The 19070-nt window shown below is 43.3% G+C and overlaps 1 protein-coding gene across 6 annotated transcripts in view; it reads right to left on the bottom strand.

The window, feature by feature from the left end:
• Window positions 1-19070, bottom strand: part of NMNAT2 (nicotinamide nucleotide adenylyltransferase 2) — a 64894-nt gene that overhangs the window by 18166 nt on the left and 27658 nt on the right. For 5 of the 6 annotated variants that reach the window (XR_013392808.1, XM_077928162.1, XM_077928161.1 and 2 more), the window contains exons 2-8: window positions 15784-15872; window positions 14275-14342; window positions 7366-7444; window positions 2793-2919; window positions 1658-1771; window positions 977-1057; window positions 353-397 (exon numbers count right to left, since the gene is read on the bottom strand). Coding sequence is in view for 5 of the 6 variants with exons in the window: in XM_077928162.1 (XP_077784288.1) it covers window positions 353-397; window positions 977-1057; window positions 1658-1771; window positions 2793-2919; window positions 7366-7444; window positions 14275-14342; window positions 15784-15872 (603 nt within the window). In the remaining variant the exon portion in view is untranslated. The remainder of the gene's footprint in view (window positions 1-352; window positions 398-976; window positions 1058-1657; window positions 1772-2792; window positions 2920-7365; window positions 7445-14274; window positions 14343-15783; window positions 15873-19070) is intronic. The other variant, XM_077928164.1, reaches the window with a different exon arrangement.

Below are 19070 nucleotides of genomic sequence, written 5' to 3'. Positions count from 1 at the left end.
ACCATGCCTGATGCATTTTTTTGTATATCATTTCCATTAATATGTGCATTTTTTGTACATTATTTCTACAGATATGGGCATTTTGTACACATTATTTAAATGAAGAACTGCCCTGAAACAATGAGAGAACTGTGGAATTTGAAGGATAAGTGGAAATTAGAAAAGCCCACATTCATGTGGGAACAGAAGAAATTTATCCCCCATTCTTATTCTCAAATCACAAGCAGTTTGAGCCTTGAGTATCTCCATCACTTGGTTTGCCTGTGTGAAACCCTGCTGGGGAAGAGAGCAGCCCCCCCCCCCCCAACTTGGAAATGGTACCCATTTTGGCTCATGGATAATGTTTACTTACCAATCTCTTCATATCTCATCACTGTTCCCAAGTTTGCATTTTCATCTAGAGAAACACAAACAAAAGAAAAGAAAAAAATATGTGTCAGGGTGAAGATTTCACAGAAGACCAGCAAGAAGGGAGATTCTGTCCATGAATTCAGAACACTGATTAGAATCACAGACCCACAGAGCTGGAAGGGACCCCAGGGTCATCTAGTCCAACCTCCTGCAATGCACGAATCTCAACTCAAGCAAGTTTGTTTAGAACAACCTTAATTAAAGCAAGGTTGTTCAGAGTAACTCTTCTGCTTTGTTTGAATGTTTCTGAAGCAAATAAAGGGAATTTCATCTCTCTTGAGCAAAATTTCAACCAGTGTGTAGATGTTCAGCCAGATGCTCAAGCACCAGGACAGGTTGTAAGACTTCCAGGAAAGATCTCTAGTCTCAAATCAGGAATGTGCTGTGACAGGCACTGCCATGACCACTTGGGGGCTCTTGTGTGCAAACCCGCTCACTGCTATGTTGATGGTGGGGGGGGGGGGCAGGATGAAGAACTGAGCTGGGTGAAATGAGAACCAGGCAAGAATAATATATTTCTCAATAACAGGTCACAACTGTAAGCAGCTGCATTTCTGGAACATACCCACAAAGGTGAAACGCTCCATCGGTGGACGAACACAGCAAATCCTGCTCAGGCTTTCTCCCACCTTCCCCAAAAACTTTGCTGAAAAAGGCAAGGAGGGAAATCAGACATAAAAAGAGAGAGAGAGAGCTCAGCAGCTGATACAGGCCGACAGCAGCCTTGTGATTCAAAAGGAAACAATCTTTGCCTCAATTCAACGGCTTTATCACCTTTGGAAACAACCAGTTTTTTTGCACGTTTTCAAACCTTTGAAATCACTGTTTATCTCTGAGGGTTTTAGCCAAACTTAGTTTTTTTTCATCGCCACATTTCTTTCCTTGCACTGTATCACAGAGTGAAAAATGCTTATTACATTTGAGTAAAAAAGAGCAGAATGAGATTTAAGTCTGAGTAACTGCAGATATGCAATGTTGCTGCTTTGCAACCCAGTCCTCTCCTTGAAAGCAAGTTACACTGATTTAAACAGAAGTTACTTCTACATAAATTCCACATTGGATTCCAGGCTGATGAACAAACTACATACTTCACATTAAAAATATATAGAACTAAAACCTAGTAGGTGTTTTTCTTTTTTAAATGAAGAATGAAGAACAACCTTCATAAGCTGAGGAATGGCTGCATGTGTATATGAAGCTAAAGAAAAGATCTATATTGAAAATAAAATAAAATAAAACAAAATACCTTTAATTGAGAATTGCCCTCTTGGCTTGAATTGTAGAGACAGCAGAAAATGACAGGCTAATGATGTGGTTTCGGCTACAGGATGAGCTGGCTGAGCAAAACAAATATCTAGCTCTTGAGGCAAAATGAGAAGCATAAACAATGGCAATTAACTTATGGATGGGAAATGCCCATTTACAAGAAGGGAATGTCAGACATGGATTGAGATATGGGCAACTGTCCACACATTGGTCATGTAGGGAGTATGCAGAAGACTGCCTGATCACAGGGCTCATGCCCAGAGGTGGGGTGATATATACAAAGTGGCTTAAAAGATCATGCATGCTATGAGATAGAATGCTATGACTGGATGTTTTGAATCTTTCTGTGGGTTTATGAAGTTATAATTGTTTGCTTTCTCGTGTATTTGTATGGTTTGTGCTACTTGCATCCCACCTGAGCACGCAATAAATTGTTTTCTCCTCCAAGTGTGCCTCTTCTCTGGGAGCCCAGCCATTGAAAGGACATGTTTTCATGCCCCTTTCTCCACCAGTCCTTTTCCTGAACAAAATTGCTCTCAGAAATTCCTCTCCGAAGTTCCTGGGATCCCAGCTACAAGCCTGCATGGAGGATTGTGCATTTGGAACTCTGCAGGGTGGGAAGCAGCTGGGGAGCAGGAAAATGGCTGGTGGGAAATAGTTAAGCATCCCTCCAGCTTGTTGCTCATTTACTCAAAATCCCAATCTCCCATGCCTCCCGTTTCATTAAAAAAATATGCTGGGACTTTTCTACATACATTTGCTAGCAATGTAGAGTCTTATCCTATGCATGTTTACTCATAGGTAAGTCTTAAATTCAACAGGATTAACTTCTCAGTAAAGTGTGTGTAGCATTGTAGCCTTCGTTTATTTTGTATAGACATCATTTGAATTAATAATCTAATTTTAGACCCTGATTCAAAGCTGAATGCAACTAGTATTGAGCAACTGCAGGTGACCCAGGAGAGCTCGTCCACACTTGGCTTGTCCCGTGGCTAAAGAGCACGGATCCAGGAGCTTTCTAGGCATTAGTCTGAGCAGTTTCCCATTTGCCTTGCTGTCTCCCCCAGAAATTGGAGCACCTTTGGAGAACCTGGCTGCCTTCTGTTGGGACCTACCTGCAGTGGGCTTGTTCGAGAGGTTGCTGTTCTGATAGATAGGCTGTGGGGACTCGTTCTGAGGCTGTCCAATCACTGGGGTCAAGGAAGGTGTGTTCACGTTGGAGAGGATGCAACCAGTCACTCGCTAGAAGAGACGGAGAGGGTCAGTTGGTATTTATGCCTTCATTGCTTATCCGTCGGCAATCTTAGGGATGTCTATGTGACTGAACTCACCAAGTTATTTTCTCTGACCTGCAAAATATGCCAATGCTCTCCTGACAAGCCCCTGCCCACGACCTTCATCCGCCCAACTCCACCCCCCTTGGCCACCCAAAGGCAGGGGTGGAGGAACAGCCTCATGTCTGGCTCAAAAGAATCCGAGTCGTTGAAAACATTTCCTTCAGTTTCAGGGCTCTTGCAAGTTCTTGGGAAAGAAAAATGTTCACAAGACTCTGACCTGTCTAATAAAACCAGTGGATCACCACTGACTTCAATAGGTAATCTTGTTGCATGCCTGAAAGCATCTGCTGGGGAGGTGGATAGCGGCAGCAAAGAGTAGCTCATCAATCAAGCTATTTGATTGATCTTTGATCTTTGGGGCAAGAGGGTCTTCAGCACTGGGCTGCTTTTTTGTTCTGCACAGTCTTTTTTGGAGCTGCAGGATTTCCAGCCTAAGATCATACCACTGGCAGCAGCAGCAGTGACCCATAATCTCAGGTTGCAAAAGGCAGGCAGGCAGGCAGGCTTGATGAAGAGAGACTGTAAGCAGAAGTCAGGGTGGGAGATCTGCTGGAGGTGGCCTGTGCCTCCTCCAATTCTCCTTGCAGGGGTGCTTGCATAGCCGAGCACCTCAACACAGAACGCTCACTCCATCACTATCCAAATATCTCATGTGCCTGCAAAACTCTCCTATCCTTCATAGAATCACAGAATTGTAGAGTTGGAAGGAGCCATGAAGGGCCATCTAGTCCAACCCCCTGCAATGCAGGAATCTCAACTAGAGCTCCCACCAAAATGTGCTTTTGGTCATTCCCCCCCAGAGATGGATCAAAGTACCGAGATTTTGACATCCTCTCCAAGGAAGGCGTGGTAAAGCACAATTAACATAGTTCTGGTATTCTTAAAAAGAGCATTGAACAAAATGGATGTTGATTTGATACATCAAGGCATTTCCTAAGCAAGAGTCCACATTCAAGACCACTCAACACAGATTAGTTAAGCCTTCACTGCTGGGAGATCTCAAGTATGCAATATGGCTTGTTAAATTTATGACCCATTGATGGGCCCTGAAGATTCTAGGGAAAAGGGAAAAGGGGGAAGGAAGGAGTATTGATCCCTCATGACTGAAGTCAGCACACCTACTCTGTAAAAAAATAATTAAAAAATAAATCCTTAAACCAAATGATTTTTTTAAAAAATGCATTCTGAAGTAAGCAGTCTTTCTTTTGGCCGCCAGAGGGCACTCAATTCTTTCTTTCCTTCTTTTTGTAGTTGAAGAAACAGAAGATACAATGCATTGTGCATATAAAATGGTAGGTGAATCTACTGCTTTAGAAATGAATTGCCAACATCAGTGGTGTTGAAAAACCTGTCACACAATGTAAAAACTTCACAGAGAAACAATATGCAAAGATCAGCCTGGCACCCGAGCATCATGAAGAGTGAGCATGAATCACTACTGCAGTGTGACCGAATCTCAGGACTAAACCACAGCTCTCCAAACAGAAGACTGATGCAACCATTAGGCAGAGTGAGGAGGTCATCTTAGGCAGCAGATGGGGGGTGTTGGGGGGTGAGGTGAGGTGCTGAAAGACAGAGCTATGTGCCCCAGGCACAGCCTCTCCTGTGCCCCCTAAGCTAGACTGTCGCTCACAGGCGTGGGGGGGGGGGATGCTGTCTCCTTGCCAGTAATGAAGTAAGATTCAACTGTCAGCCTGCCTGACTTCTGTATGTGGAATTGGGGGAGCAGCGGGCAGCTGGGCGGCAAAATGCCTTAGGTTGGCCCAGTCCACAGAGCATGTCCTTTGACATTAAGGAAGAGGAACCTGATATATTAGACACAGGGCCGGATTTAGGTTTGATGAGGGCCTAAGCTACTGAAGGTAATGGGGCCCTTGATATGTCCAGCTGTCCTTTGTCAACAATAAATTGTCGCTGTTTTTTGTGTTGAATATATGCTATATGGTAATTGATGGACCTAATAGGTATCTCAAGCCATTTGCACATAACAAAATATGTATTTTATCAAAGTAATTGTTGAACTGAAATACAATTAAGAAGTAGTATATTAATAGTGAAATACAATTAAGAAGAAGTATATTAATAACATTACTTACATCATAGGAGCCTACACAACACAAAACACTGTTGCTTAATGTAGGTTTTATTTTATTTGTTTTTTATCTTATATTTTGGAAATGTACATCCAGGTTTTTTCCTTTAAATTTTTTGGGGGGTCCCCCAAGAGAGTGGGGCCCTAAGCTATAGCTTGTTTAGCTTATACGTAAATCTGGCACTGATTAGACAAAGCTCTTCCATAAGGATTCATGGATGTTAATCGGCTGCACTCATTGGTTGTGGGAGCCTTTTCATACATTTCCTGGTAAATGTATAGGGCTTGTTCTGTTTGGGACATCCATCTAGCTGCTCTTCTTCTATTAAAGGACAGGATAAGAAGGAAAGGAAGTCCATTTTAAAAAGTCAACAATTTGGGGCAAAATGCTAACTTGAAATTGGCTTTTGGAAATTTCACCTGTGATCTGAATATGATCCTTTTGCCGCTGGACTGCCTTCTCCCAGTGCACTGCTCAATCTCTAAGTGCTCAGAGATTACACAGCAAATGCATTTGTTTATATATGGGTGCACAGGCAGCAAGTGCAGCAGATGACCATTTTGAAAATGGCCCAAAGCACCCTTATAAATGATTCCTGGCAGGTGAAGCACTGGATTTGGTGCCTCTCTCCCTCTCTGACGCATTCCCCAATGCCATTAGGCTTGGTACTCTGGGCTGCCTGCTCCCGTTCCCCCCCTTCCTTGCCAGGACTAGATCGATGGACAGAAGAAAGGTGTTTAGAATTATTTTCTTGAGCATGAATTCTAAGAGCTAAAGCAGAGTCTTTGTCATTAATGAATGGTTGGAAACATGTGAAATGGCATTGGGAGGTTGGCATGGGTATTTTAAGGAGGAGTATCATACCACCATACCAGTCGTGCAGTTGTAATTTGGTAATGGTGCTGACAGCTGTTGGGAGACACCTATTTCCCTCACACAGCTACAATTTCCAGAAGAGGGAGAGAGATTTATTGTGCACATGAGCAGGTTCCCAGACTATTGATGTAGTGCCACAATATTCCTTCCCCAGTCCTGCTGCTGCCATGCTACCCAGAGAAGATTTAGCCTTACTTTCTATCCACACCTGAGCTTGTGGTTTATCTCATGCCAGACAAACCATGAGCTCTCTGTAACCAAGGTTTGCTCTTGATTTACTGCTCACTGTGCGAGGTACGGACATAATACAAAGCCAAACCGTGGTGCAGCCCCAGGTAGCACGGCAGCAGCAAACAGGGGGAGGATGCTGAGCGAAGCCAGTCTGGGAACCTGTTCACTGGCTGGTTTGTGCTAAGTCATGGATTGGATTGGCATTACGTCCAAACTGTTAATATGAGCTGGGTTTCCCCCAGTAATGAAGCGCTCCTGCAAAGTGTCCCAATTTGGCTGGAACAAGGTAATTTGGGGAACTGCCTCTCACAACTTTGCTAGTGCATGCCAAATAATAAAATACTAAGCACTGACATTTTGCGAGTGACAGTAAGAGCAGTCTAGCAAAAAATGTGTGTGAAATTTAGCCACCAGGTACCCTTCCTCCGGGCTCTTTTTTGGTCACTTCATTTTCTGCTCTTTATCATCTGTGCAGCTTCCTTACCTCTGGGTTCCCTGTACTTCAGCATGCCTGGGCATTTCTTCCCAGTACTGAGGACTCCTTTGTGTAAACATCTTCATCCCAGCCACACGGCAACTGTTCCTTCACTTACTAAAACTGCTTTCCAAACTGAACGTGTGGAACTCTGCTGGATCAGAGGCTTCACTGCCACCATTGAAATACAATATAGCTGCATTTATGCCAGCTGAATGCTTACAGGGAATACATATAGCAAAGTACTAAGGTTTTGGGGCTTGTTTGTTTGGCCAGTACTGAACATACTACGATTTCACCAGGCATTCCCAAGTACTTTCAAGCCCAAGGGCTACAAACTTTCCTTCTTTCTCTTTAGTTCTTTCTTTTACAAGAAAGCTAAAATTCTCTGGATACTGAACTTTTATTTCTAATGAAACATTCTGTGTTTATGCACAGTTATGTAACATTGCCTAGGAATCCATTCAACTTGCAGCAGTAGCAGCAGCAATGAAATTAAATTAGATATGTACATCAGACAAAAAACACCTCAATGTACTAATAATTTGTGATTAAAGTAAAAATGGAAAGTGAAGCAACGATACCTAAGTCTATATTTAAAACAAATCCCCTTAGCTCTTCAGCTACCTGCCCCGGTTCCCCCAGCCTCCTCTATCTTTCTTAGCAATCAACTCACTTTCATCAGATCCCGGTGATGTTCCAGTACACTGCAGGTGGTCTGCCAAGTATCCTGATAACATTCCCAGGGGTCCACCCTACAGTGAGAAAAGGAAAAGAAAGTCTGCCTTGACAATCAAGAATCATGATAATTGGTTATTTTAATTTAATATACCACAGTGCGAATACATAAACTGCTTGTCCATTTGCAAATATTCATTTATTATAGTTGGACCGAGAGATTCCCGCTGGTCTTCCACCCAGATTACTGATTAGATCCACACTCGGGCAGCTTCGGGAGTCTCTGAAATGCTTGGCCACTTCTGCAAGGCTCCATGGTGGTTAAAATGCTTCTTATTCATCTGATGCACACACAACAGTACTAATTTTAAAAACCTTATCAGGGGAGACAGGGATATATCAATCAGCTGTATTGTTGTCTCTACTCTCCAGTTTATTGCTGATTATTAAATACAGCATAAATCTCAGGGGTCATCTCTACTCCCATCAAGTAATTAATCAGAGGGTGACAGTCCCAGGAGTCTTAGAAGGAATCTATGCCTTTGATTTGGGCTTTACTGCCCTGGCTTTCAAATTCCTTAACTTTCACTTTTGTGAAATATATATATTTCCCAGTTACTTAGACATACAGCATTCAACCCTTCCAGGTTCAGGGTGATTAGCCTTTAACCCCATCCTTTAAAATACAATTCCCATCTGTCTCAGACAGCACCACCAATGATCATCTGGGCCAAAATATATGGAGGTCACCAGTTTAGGGAAGGCTGATCTCTCCTGCTATAGGAACCATTTTTCTTTCTCTTTTCACTGAAATAATTATATGAATGTAGTTAAATCATGTTCATTCCCAACTTGCTCAAACGAGGGGTTCATTTTTATATTGTATGAGTTTGTGGGTGCCAGACTTCCCTAAATTCCTGGTTCCAGTAGATGTTAGACTGGATGCCAGACCTGTGTTTATTATGCCAACATGAATTAAGACAGACCCATGTTTATTAAGCTGTGTGCTAAACACTTCTAACCCTTTAATTAAGGCAAGTGTTAACAGCTATTTAAGCCAGGCTAACTTCCTGGTACTGAGACATGGGTAGCACTGTGGTCTAAACCACTGAGCCTCTTGGGCTTGCCGATCAGAAGGTCGGCAGTTCGAATCCCCGCGACGGGGTGAGCTCCCGTTGCTCGGTCCCTGCTCTTGCCAACCTAGCAGTTCGAAAGCACGTCAAAGTGCAAGTAGATAAATAGGTACCGCTCCAGTGGGAAGGTAAACGGCGTTTCCACGCGCTGCTCTGGTTCGCCAAAAGCGGCTTAGTCATGCTGGCCACATGACTGTAAGCCGGCTCCCTCGGCCAGTAAAGCGAGATGAGTGCCGCAACCCCAGAGCTGTCCAGACTGGACTTAATGGTCAGGGGTCCCTTTACCTTTACCTTTAACTTCCTGGTGAGGTGATGGGCCATTAAGAAGAACAAAGGATCAAGGGACTCCTCCTGAGATGGCAAATGGATGGGGCAGCTCCCTCCCTCAACGGATAATGCCAGAGATTAGATTGCAGCTCAGAGATGAATAAGGGCAGATGACTTGGGGCTTGTAACTGCAGTTCTGCCCATCATCATGCCAGGCTCATTAGCCAATGGTGCGAATAAAATGCTTCCTGTGGGTGCACTGCATTCCAGAAAGACAACTCCTAAGTGGATGAGCAAACCTGACAGCAAGCTGGAACGCAGAAGGACTCTGCACAGGACTGTTCTGCTAACAGGCTACTTGGCAAGAGTAATATCTGTCAACCAAAGCCAGCTTCTTACAGAATGAAATAGCAAGGCACAAAGAATACTCTAAAACTGGGTTCAGCAACTGGAAGCCCTTGGACCAAACCAGACCACCAGAGAGATGCTACATGTTCCCACTTCAGGGAGGAGCCAACTGAACTCAGAGGCAAAAGAAAAGAATGGAGAGGGAATGACAGGAGGGTTGGACTCAATGGCCCTTGTGGTCTATTCCAACTCTATGATTCTATGACATCATGTCTTCCTAGCTGGCTATGTTGGGTTGCACCTGTGAAAGGTAACAAAAGGGATGGCACTGGGGTATTTGCCATAGAAGAAAAGGCTAAAGCAGGTGGGGATTTATAGTCTGGGGTGGGGAAACTGCAAAGTGGGGATATGGCAAAAGTTTATGCAACTGAATGAATTAAGAGAGATTATGATTTGGATTTCTCTCTGGTAGGACCCAGGATCACCCAATGAAATTCACTTGCACCAACAATGCAAATGACTTCACGCAATCAAGACTGACCCTAGAATTCATGACCAAAAAAAAGTGCTGATGCCCACTATCTTAGATGGAAACCAAAATGTCAATATTCTATTTTGCATCCTCTTTTTATATGGCACTACACTCAGGTCTTTCCGAAATCTTTCCATAAAGTGCCACACCAAAGGCTAGGCATAGCATTCATGGGATAAGCGGACAGACAAATCCTCTTATGGTTCAGTAACTGGCTAAAGCAAGGAGGTGAGAATAAGAGAATGGGCAGATCTCCCATTGGAGGGGTATAAGAAGGGGATTCCCCCAAGGAGAAGCACTGAGACGTGTGCCGCTTAACTTGTTCTTATAAGACCTGGAATTAGGAGCAAACAGCAGGTTGGCCAAGTATGTGGATGCCACTAAATGCTTCAGGGTGGTAAAAGTTCATTGGCACCTGGAGGGTCGCAAGTTAGCCACCCCCTGCCCTCGCATTTTATTTTATATTTCCCTGTGCCTCTCAAAGTACATTTACTCATCTCCTGTAATTGCTTCTCCCCTTCCTTTCACAGTTATGGTAGCTCGTATCCTATTCTCCTGCAAATCGTGTATTTCCTTCATTATTCCTGTTCATTTTACATTTTCCTCTTCCTCCAACAACAGCCTTCCTCTCTTATACCCTCCCTTCCCAATACCAAATATGTATTTATTATAACCCCTGGTTTGAAGCAGGAGAGAAATTGTAATGAGGAGGCAACATTACAGGAGGAGAGTTTAACCCTTTCCTCCTATATCATCTCCTATATCATCTCAATCCTACCCCCAAACCTGCTGTTTGTCCCACAGTGGGAAACATACGGGCACAAGCATCCCATCTAGCTTGACCCTAAAAGGCAGTTGCAGCAGCCCCCTAAAGTGGCAAAACGCCAGTTCCAGCCCCACTCTACCTGAAACCCAGGATGTTTCCTCACTGACATATCTCAGGGCCTGGGCTTTTTCAGGATGTGGGAGCACATTGCAAAAGAATGCCAAAATTCCTAAGCTCCTCTACATCCAACTCAGATTGGAAAGGAAGGAAGGAAGGATCAAAATCTCATAGGCTGAGCCAACAGCATAAAGGTCCTAATTGAAAACTTAATGAGCTACTAAACTGGGCTGTTTCTCAAACATTTTCTTAGCAGCTCAACTTCTTTTCTTATACTCTCCACCTGAGGTTTTCAGAGTTGTGAACTTGCTAATTAAGGCACTCTCACTAATAATACTGTAAGGGTTCATTCATGCAGAGTACGCTATCTCAAGGTAACAGAAGGGCTGGAAAAGAGGTTAGCCCAGGTGAACTCACCCCAGGTGAGGTACTGGGGCACTTTCATTACTGCATAATAAAGCAACTGGGTTAGGTTTGCAGAAATTGCAACTAAACAAGCCAAACTCTGTTGCTGACCAGTCACAGATCACAGACTGCCAAGGACTCAATAGATGTCCTAGCTTTGCTACCTACCAACAACGGCAACACAGGAGATGGGGATGCAAAGCACCAAGCAGGTCGTGGAGGTGAGGAGCACTGGGTGAGCCACAAGGTGGGAAATGCAGCACTAGATTTTCTTAACAATGTAAAATTAAAGAAAAGTGAAATACAGTGGTACTTCAGGTTCCATACACTTCAGGTTACAGACACTGCTAACCCAGAAATAGTACCTCGGGTTAAGAACTTTGCTTCAGGATGAGGACAGAAACCGTGCTCCGGCGGTGCGGCAGCAGCGGGAGGCCCCATTAGCTAAAGTGGTGCTTCAGGTTAAGAACAGTTTCATGTTAAGAACGGACCTCCGGAACAAATTAAGTTCTTAACCCAAGGTACCACTGTATAAAGAAAGCACTTAATTATCTGTAAATGCTCCTGAAGGAACTGGGCTACCCCAGGGAAATTTGGTCCTTACTGGCTTAGATAGTGCAGGGATGAAAAACCTGCCTGGAAGTTGCAAGACTGCGAATCTTGTCCTCCCTCAGCACTGGCCACGCTTGCCAGAGCTCCTGGGAGTTTGAATCCAGCAGCATTTGCAAGGCCATAGCTTGCCCACCACGGAGCTAGTGGCTCAACATTTAGTGGGCTTAATCTGAATTGACCTTTACTAGATGGGCTGCTCCAGTTCCTGGAGAGCTTAGAGGTGACTGGTTCCCAAAAGCATTTCACCACAAACCTCTTGAGAATCTTTGGGGGTCTCGATGGACCACTTAATGGTTTTTCTGCCTGCTGCGCAATTGTAGTGTGCTGTGCCAGATGTTGTATGATTCTTAATTGTATTCCCCCCTCTTTTTATATATTGTATTTTATTGCATCACAATTTGAATTATATAGAATTTAGAATAAAATAAAATATATAAAAGCACAAAAAATGGAATTAAAATATCAACATAAAAATTAAATACAGTGGATGTGCTATCTCCCTTCAACCACAAATCTACAGACATGCTGCAGACCACCTGCATTAAACTCAGGTTCCACTGTACTGGCAAAAAATTGGAAAGGAGGTACTATCCCATAAAAGAAGATTGGTTAAATAAATTATGTGATTATATAGAACTGGCAAAGTTAACAGCTGCCATAAGACACCAGAACAATCAGAAACTAGGGAGTGAATGGCAATGTTTTGAAGACTGTATGAAAAAACACTGGTCAAAAGATAACATGCTAATATGCATAGATTAAGTATGTAAAGCTGAAATAGATAGACTTAATATATTAGGAACTTCAGGGCTAAGATATGAAAGATGCAATATTAAAAAGACTGTAAAAAATAAAGAATGTTGAGCTCTGGGGGAGGGAAGCCACAGGGGGAATTTGTATACATGTTTTTGTTTCTTCTTCTGTTATTATTTTATCTTTTATGTTAATTTTTACTTTTGTGTGTATGTTTTTAAGCAAGAAAATAAAAAAATGAGTGGCAATTTTGTTTTCCATACAAGCTAATAAGTGTTTGCCAACAGCTACAGATGCTTTGTCTCCCTTGCTGGCCTTGATGTAGGAACATGGATCTGAATGTATATCTTCATATTCTATTTGATCCTTATAGATCTGTGATCTCTTGCTCTGGCCATCCCAAGTCTAACCTAAAGCCAAAAGTTTTTGATTTGCCTGCCAGAAAATGCTTGCAGAATGATGAATTGAGATCATCTGTTACACAAAGATTTACTCTCTGGGTAAATCTACTATTAATGAGAAAACTGCCTGCTAAAGAGTTACTGTAGTTCTAGCTGTTCCTTAAGGTGTTATTTTACTGAAAACCTTTATTTCCCTTTTCCTAAAGAGGTCAAAGCAGCTGAGAAAGGAATATACAAATACAACAGTAATACAAAAGAATGACAAATGATAAAACAGGAGAAGACCAGCAGATGAAACAATTAAGAACATTGGTGAAAAGCAAACAAGCAGGCCTCAATGTAGGCAGGAAGAACAGAAGGATTCCTAAAAAGAAAGGTCTTTGCACTGCAGCAGAAGACCTGCCAAGGAAGAAGTGAGGCAGACCTCTCTAGGCTGCAAGTTCCAGAACTTGGGTGCTGCCACCACTGGGAAAATGACCTCTCTGTTGCCCCTACTGAGCAGTGGTGTAGCATGGGTTGTCAGCACCCGGGGCAAGGCAAGTAATTTGCGCCCCCTAACCCGGTAGGGGCAGAGAGCTGCGAGTGCGAGCGCGCCCCCCCAGATGTTGCACCCGGTGCGGCCGGCCCCCCCTGCACCCCCCACGCTACGCCACTGTTACTGAGGCATGAATTTAAAGGGCGGGCAGAAGGGCTTCTGTTAATTATCATAATACTCAGGCAGGATTACGTTGCCACTTTCCTTAGCTCATGTACAAATCAAGCATATATTTGAGAAACGGTAACATGAAACCTGAAGGTTCTTCTAAGACAAATATTTCAGGTAGTTAAGGAATTCAGTACTCTTTAATTACATCCTCAAGTAGGGCTCATCGACCCTTACCTTTTGCCCTGGCGCTATCCCCATGAAAACCTGCTCTTTAACGCTGCATTGGAACAAACAAAAATTCAGGTTTGAAGCATGGTCCTGTGCCTAGAAACACAGCACTAAAGGAAGTCTGGATGAGCCCTTAATATGTCAAGCCTTGTTAAGAGAGCAAGCCTATGCGTGGTTTTTCAGAAGTAAGCCCCACTATGTTCAGTGAGGATTTCTCCCTAATAACTGTGTTCAGGGCAGCTGCCTCTCACTCCTGGTTGAAGAATATGTAAAAAACATTTCCTGTACTCTGAAAGGATGGGTCCAATTAGCTTCACAGTTACTTCTGAACACCAATGAGGCTTGCACAGTATATTGCTGAAAAACATCTTTCCTGCATGTTTGTGTGTATAATTTTCAATTGTGGTGTAAAAGCTGATTCACATGCTCTAATGATAAGCTCAGGCCAGAAACTTGGTGATGGTGACATGGGCACTGCCTCTTGTACAGAATACTTCTCTGAATGAAGTTGACCCCTCATCGTTTGTTGCATCTGAAGTCGCTGCTTGCATGCCTGTCTGCATGTTTCTGCTTCCATTAGGAGAAAATGTAGTGCCAAGTCAGAAAGACCTGGGTGTTAGATCGTGGAGGGAGCATGTTCATGTGCTCCAACCACTCAGACATTGCAGATAGCATGCTTTATGCGGTACCCTATCATACCTTATCCAGTCAGAGGACTGAACAGCCAGCTGGCACATTGTCAGGCGATGTCGGCTGGAGACCAGACCCTGTAAAGAACATAAGGTTGTCAGCAGAAGAAATGGAGGGAGATTCCACAGCAATGGACTTTTCGAAAGTTAAATATGTCTTGACTTAAGTGGCTCACTAGACTTGGGCCTGGAAGCCATTGCAGCATTAATGGGTAAGAGCTGGACTGGGGAAACCTGGATGAGCCATTAAGTTCCCATTAGTCATTAAGTTCACTGATCAGTCTTAATTGGTCACCAATTCATAGGCAGACCTACTTCACAGAGTTGTTCCACACAAACAGCTCCTAGATCTTCTGTAGGGTATTACTTTGGTGGTATCTGTCTGCCTTGAGAGACAATGGAGTGCACCTCCAAGGGTGAAGTCAAACTGCTGGAAAATCACAGTGCCTGCTGTGGCCGTAGAGACTGGCAACTCAAAGCTGCTGCCTCCTGCGTTTTTGCCTCCTCACCAGGGCACAAGCTTGGGCTTTGTGTATGGAGGTCCTGGGCTGCCCAGCCAACAAGACCCATTCCCCACTCAGGCTCGCTGATGTGGTCCAAAGGAAACCAGAGCAATGCAGAGCAGAGCTTGGCTGCAGGAATTGCTTGAAGGAGGTGTACAGGACACCATCCAGCCATCTTAGAGACTCCACTCTGGATTTGCGTAGGGGCTACTCCTTAGCCTTTTCTTCTCCCGAAGATGTCCCTCGAGGCAGCAGGTACAGATTTTTCCTCAGGGTTTACTCTGGAAGACTTTCTCATGAATGAGTATATAGGCACAGAGGTTTAGGATCAGAGTTTTCCTTCTCCTAGATGGGCTACTTTCCCAGGTTGACGAGCCTCATCTGTAGCTACATTTAAATTTAGCAATGAACTATATTTCAAAAATATGAAGTTGCCTTACACTGAGTCACTACTTATACATTTTTCTATGGTATAGGTACCTCCACCCTCTCAGCTAGGGCTACTGCAGGGTGTTTGTATGAATCCTGCATACTAATATGGTAGTATGCCAAATTCTGCTTTAAAGGATGGCCATAAAACAAACAAAAATGCACATGAGCAATTGATAACAGGATTATCTGGTCCATAAAGCTGCCGCCTAAACTCCCTCTCACTCTAGAGGGTTCTAGAATCAGCTGTGATCGGCTCTTTCCCACTCTGTTCATAGTCTTATCACAACATCACTTCTGCGCAAGGACAGCCCTATTTTACCTCACAGGGAATCTGTACCTTGAACAGTCTCATGACAGGCCGATGTTCAGCAGGTACAGCATTTCACTGCTGCATCTTCATGACAAAAAGTGTTGCACCTGTTGAGAATTTCTGCCTGTTTTACCACCATTGTAAAAGGAAAAAAGTGGCACCTATTCAGCTAGAAACCTTAGGAACTGCTTCTGGGTGCCACCCGCATTCATCATGAATGGATATTATATTGGCAGCATTAAAAACATTGGAAAGAATAAAAGGGCTGACCCACCTGCTTCCCGTAGGAGTCATGTACAGGTGAGACAATTCCACCAATGACAATGAACCTTCCTGTCTTGTGCAGATAATCCCGGGCTCTTTCTAGTAGAAAGGAAAGGGCGGCAGAGGAGAGAGAAACAAAAGAGTGTTTAAATTCTTTTCACCAGATATGAAAAAGCAGGCCAAACCAGTCCAAATATGCGTGCACAGAGGACTGCAACGCTTTTCAAAAACAATGGATCTCTACATCTGTACAAAAGCCATCAATGAATTCCGCCTTGTTCCCTAGGACCCACCTGGACGCAGCCTTAAGGAATCTCTCTGCCCAGCTTTATCTCTGTAAGATAAATTATTTAAATCGAGGAAACTCTTTATTTACTGTGTTTGCAGTTGTTTAAGATAAAACCTATTTTGGAAAAAAACTACTTTTGCCATTTTTATGGACATTTACTACTTGTTTACAGATAGTTGCCATAGTGATATTATCTTGTATCGACTGCAGTAGTCATTGTATCACCACCCTGTTCATTGTTTTATTCTTAATTTCCCCAATTAAGCAAGGCAATATTGGTAGCTCTAAAGTCATTGTGCCCATTGCAATGGCAGCCATGTTGAATTTTTAAACTTAACTCCTCATTTTTGGAATTTGAAACATGACTTTGGAATTCAAAAGATATTGTGATTAAATTAATAAAATTTAGTTTTGCTTGGTAAGTAAAAGGTGTGTAAAATTGCATAGAAATATTTTTAAAAGATTGCCAAGTACTTGCAATTGTTGTTGCTATTATTAATTATTATTATTTCACATTACCTAACATTTTCAAAGGGTATAAATAAAATTATTTGGTTTCCCAAAAGCAGTTTATGTGCTTCTTCCTCAAACACAGACTTGCCGAGTTAAGTGTCCAATCACAAAATTAATAGCATATTTAAGTTGATGGAGTGGCCCTTTTTCCCATCTCTCTCTTTTGCAGTATGACTAACAATCCTGAATCCCTAAGTACCCTGTGATTATATCTAGCCCTACGCCTTCAGGGAGTACAGCATTTCTACCAACTTTGCAAATAAATAAACAACAACAACAACAACAACAACAACAACAACAACAATTTATTTATACCCCACCCAACTGGCTGGGTTTCCCCAGCCACTCTGGGCAGCTTCCAACAAAAGATTAAAAATACATAAAAACATCAGTTTTAATTTAAATATATGTTATATATAAATTAAATAGCAACTGAGTGACGTATTGTCCAGTTGGCAAAATCATGCCAGACATTACTTTGCATTCATCTGTTGACTCAATTATCACGTTAAAGGAACGTCTGCACACTTTAAAACCAAACCAAACCACAAAGCCTTATCCTACTGACACAGTTTGCTTAGTAGCAAATATAGGCCAGGCATCACAACTATGACGGGACAAACCTGCATAATACACTTTGGTTTGCAAATATTCAAGAAGCAGCAATATATGATGGTAATTTTCAAGCCAAAAGGACAAGAACAACTGAAGCTGCCGGGGAAAGCCAGGGGAAGCTTTATGGGAGTCAGAAGGATTCTTTGGTTGATTAACTGGTTAGCTGATTAATTGGTTAATCAATGTTATTCATCTTTTTCATAAAAGTTATATAACGCTTGATAGTAAAAAATGAATAAACCTCAAAGCAGTTTAATTAAAAATTCTTCAACAACAAAAGACTGCCCTTGATTAAATTGGGCGGATCTTTTTTTAATAAAAATGTTTTATTTGATCAGGTGATGGCCCTAATCTAAACAAACAAACAAACAAACAAACAAACAAACAAACAAACAAACCAGTAGCTAAGAGAGTGACTGGGAAGTCACCAGTCCAAATCTGCCTTCACCTTCACCTTCCTAGGTAACCTTACACCAACTGCTCCCTCTTAGCCACAGCCTTGCAATCTACAGATGATAGTGCAGACCTACCTTGGAGGGTTATTGCAAGGATGACTGAGATAGTGTATGCAAAGTGCTTTGAAGAGCAAAGCACTAGATACGCAGTCAGTATTTTTAGCATCTGCATGCAAGCTATTTCAAAAGCAAGACTACAGTATCTGGATAATGGCTGAGGCCTTGAAACTACAGCAAAAAAAAACAAATCAACAAACCCAAACATGGTACATTTCTGATGAGAGACTCTGTGACAGAGAGAACTTGGAATTCAGTCAAACAAAAATGCTGCCTAGTACATAACAAAAGGGTTGTACGTTAAATCTTCTAAAGCTTTTGAATTCAGAAAGCTCAGGCCGTCACTCTGCCTTAATTTTATCCCGGCTGTCCTTGCCAAAACTCCAGTACAGGCACTGCAAGCCAGTCAGACTGTCAGCCTTAGATCTCAGTGTTGTAGCTTTGTGCGTTCCCTTGTCAAAACCTTCACACAAAGTTGGATCTCTGCTCTTAATTCTGGCTGTCATTGGCCTCCCAGTTAATATATATATATCCACAAATAGAAAGAGATAGAGAGAAACCACCCTCTGCACTCTGGGGGTTAGCAAAAAACACCTGCAATTGTCCCCCAGCTGTTCTTAACTTCACATCCTAAACAACCTGGGATTAGAGATTCTGAAAAAAGGACTGCTTTCTTTTACCCTGTCACAATAACTATCAGCCAAATCTCACAACTCGTGGCTAAAGAAGGGCTAAAGCAAGGCGGACCTTTCCATTAGGCAGAGTGAGGCAACTGGCTCAGACAGCAGATTCTTGGGGGTGGGCCAGGACGGGAATCAGTGGCAAAGCCTTGGGCAAAACCTGTGTGTTCTTAAAGGGTCTCCATTCAGCTGCAGGGGCAGAGGCCATCTCATCACAGCTGGCAAAGTAAGACTCAACTGTCAGTCCAGTCGGCTTCTATATCGGGAATGGGGGCTGCTTGTCCGCTCATCCCACACCTCAGGCAGCAAACTTTCTCAGGCTGGCCCTGATTCTTGGTGATTAGATGCTTGCAAATGGGTGGCAGGGAAAGATAGTTAACTAGGCCTTACTGTCTCTGGGTGGGGTTCACCCATACCCTTCAAGTGTCCCGATTTTCCTGGGGTGGTTCTGGAATTACAGAAGGCACCCCGGCTTCTGGTTTGACCCCTCCCCTCCAGCAGCAGCAGCAGCGGGCTCGGGGGGGGGGGCGAGGAGGAGGCGCTGGCCCTTACAGCCAGCGCTGGGCTTGCTGTGGCTCCTGAGTGTGAAGCCGGCTGGGCTGCCGTGGTCGCCATGGCAGTGCCCCTGCTGCTGCCAGAAGGGAGGGAGGCCAAGGAGGAGGCTCTGGGCTTCCCCTGCCCCACACGC

Source organism: Podarcis muralis, chromosome 5 (assembly GCF_964188315.1).
Source record: "Podarcis muralis chromosome 5, rPodMur119.hap1.1, whole genome shotgun sequence".
NCBI lineage: Eukaryota > Metazoa > Chordata > Lepidosauria > Squamata > Lacertidae > Podarcis > Podarcis muralis.
The sequence above is the reverse complement of the archived record's forward strand: the minus strand, read 5'-3'. Positions and strand labels throughout refer to the sequence as shown.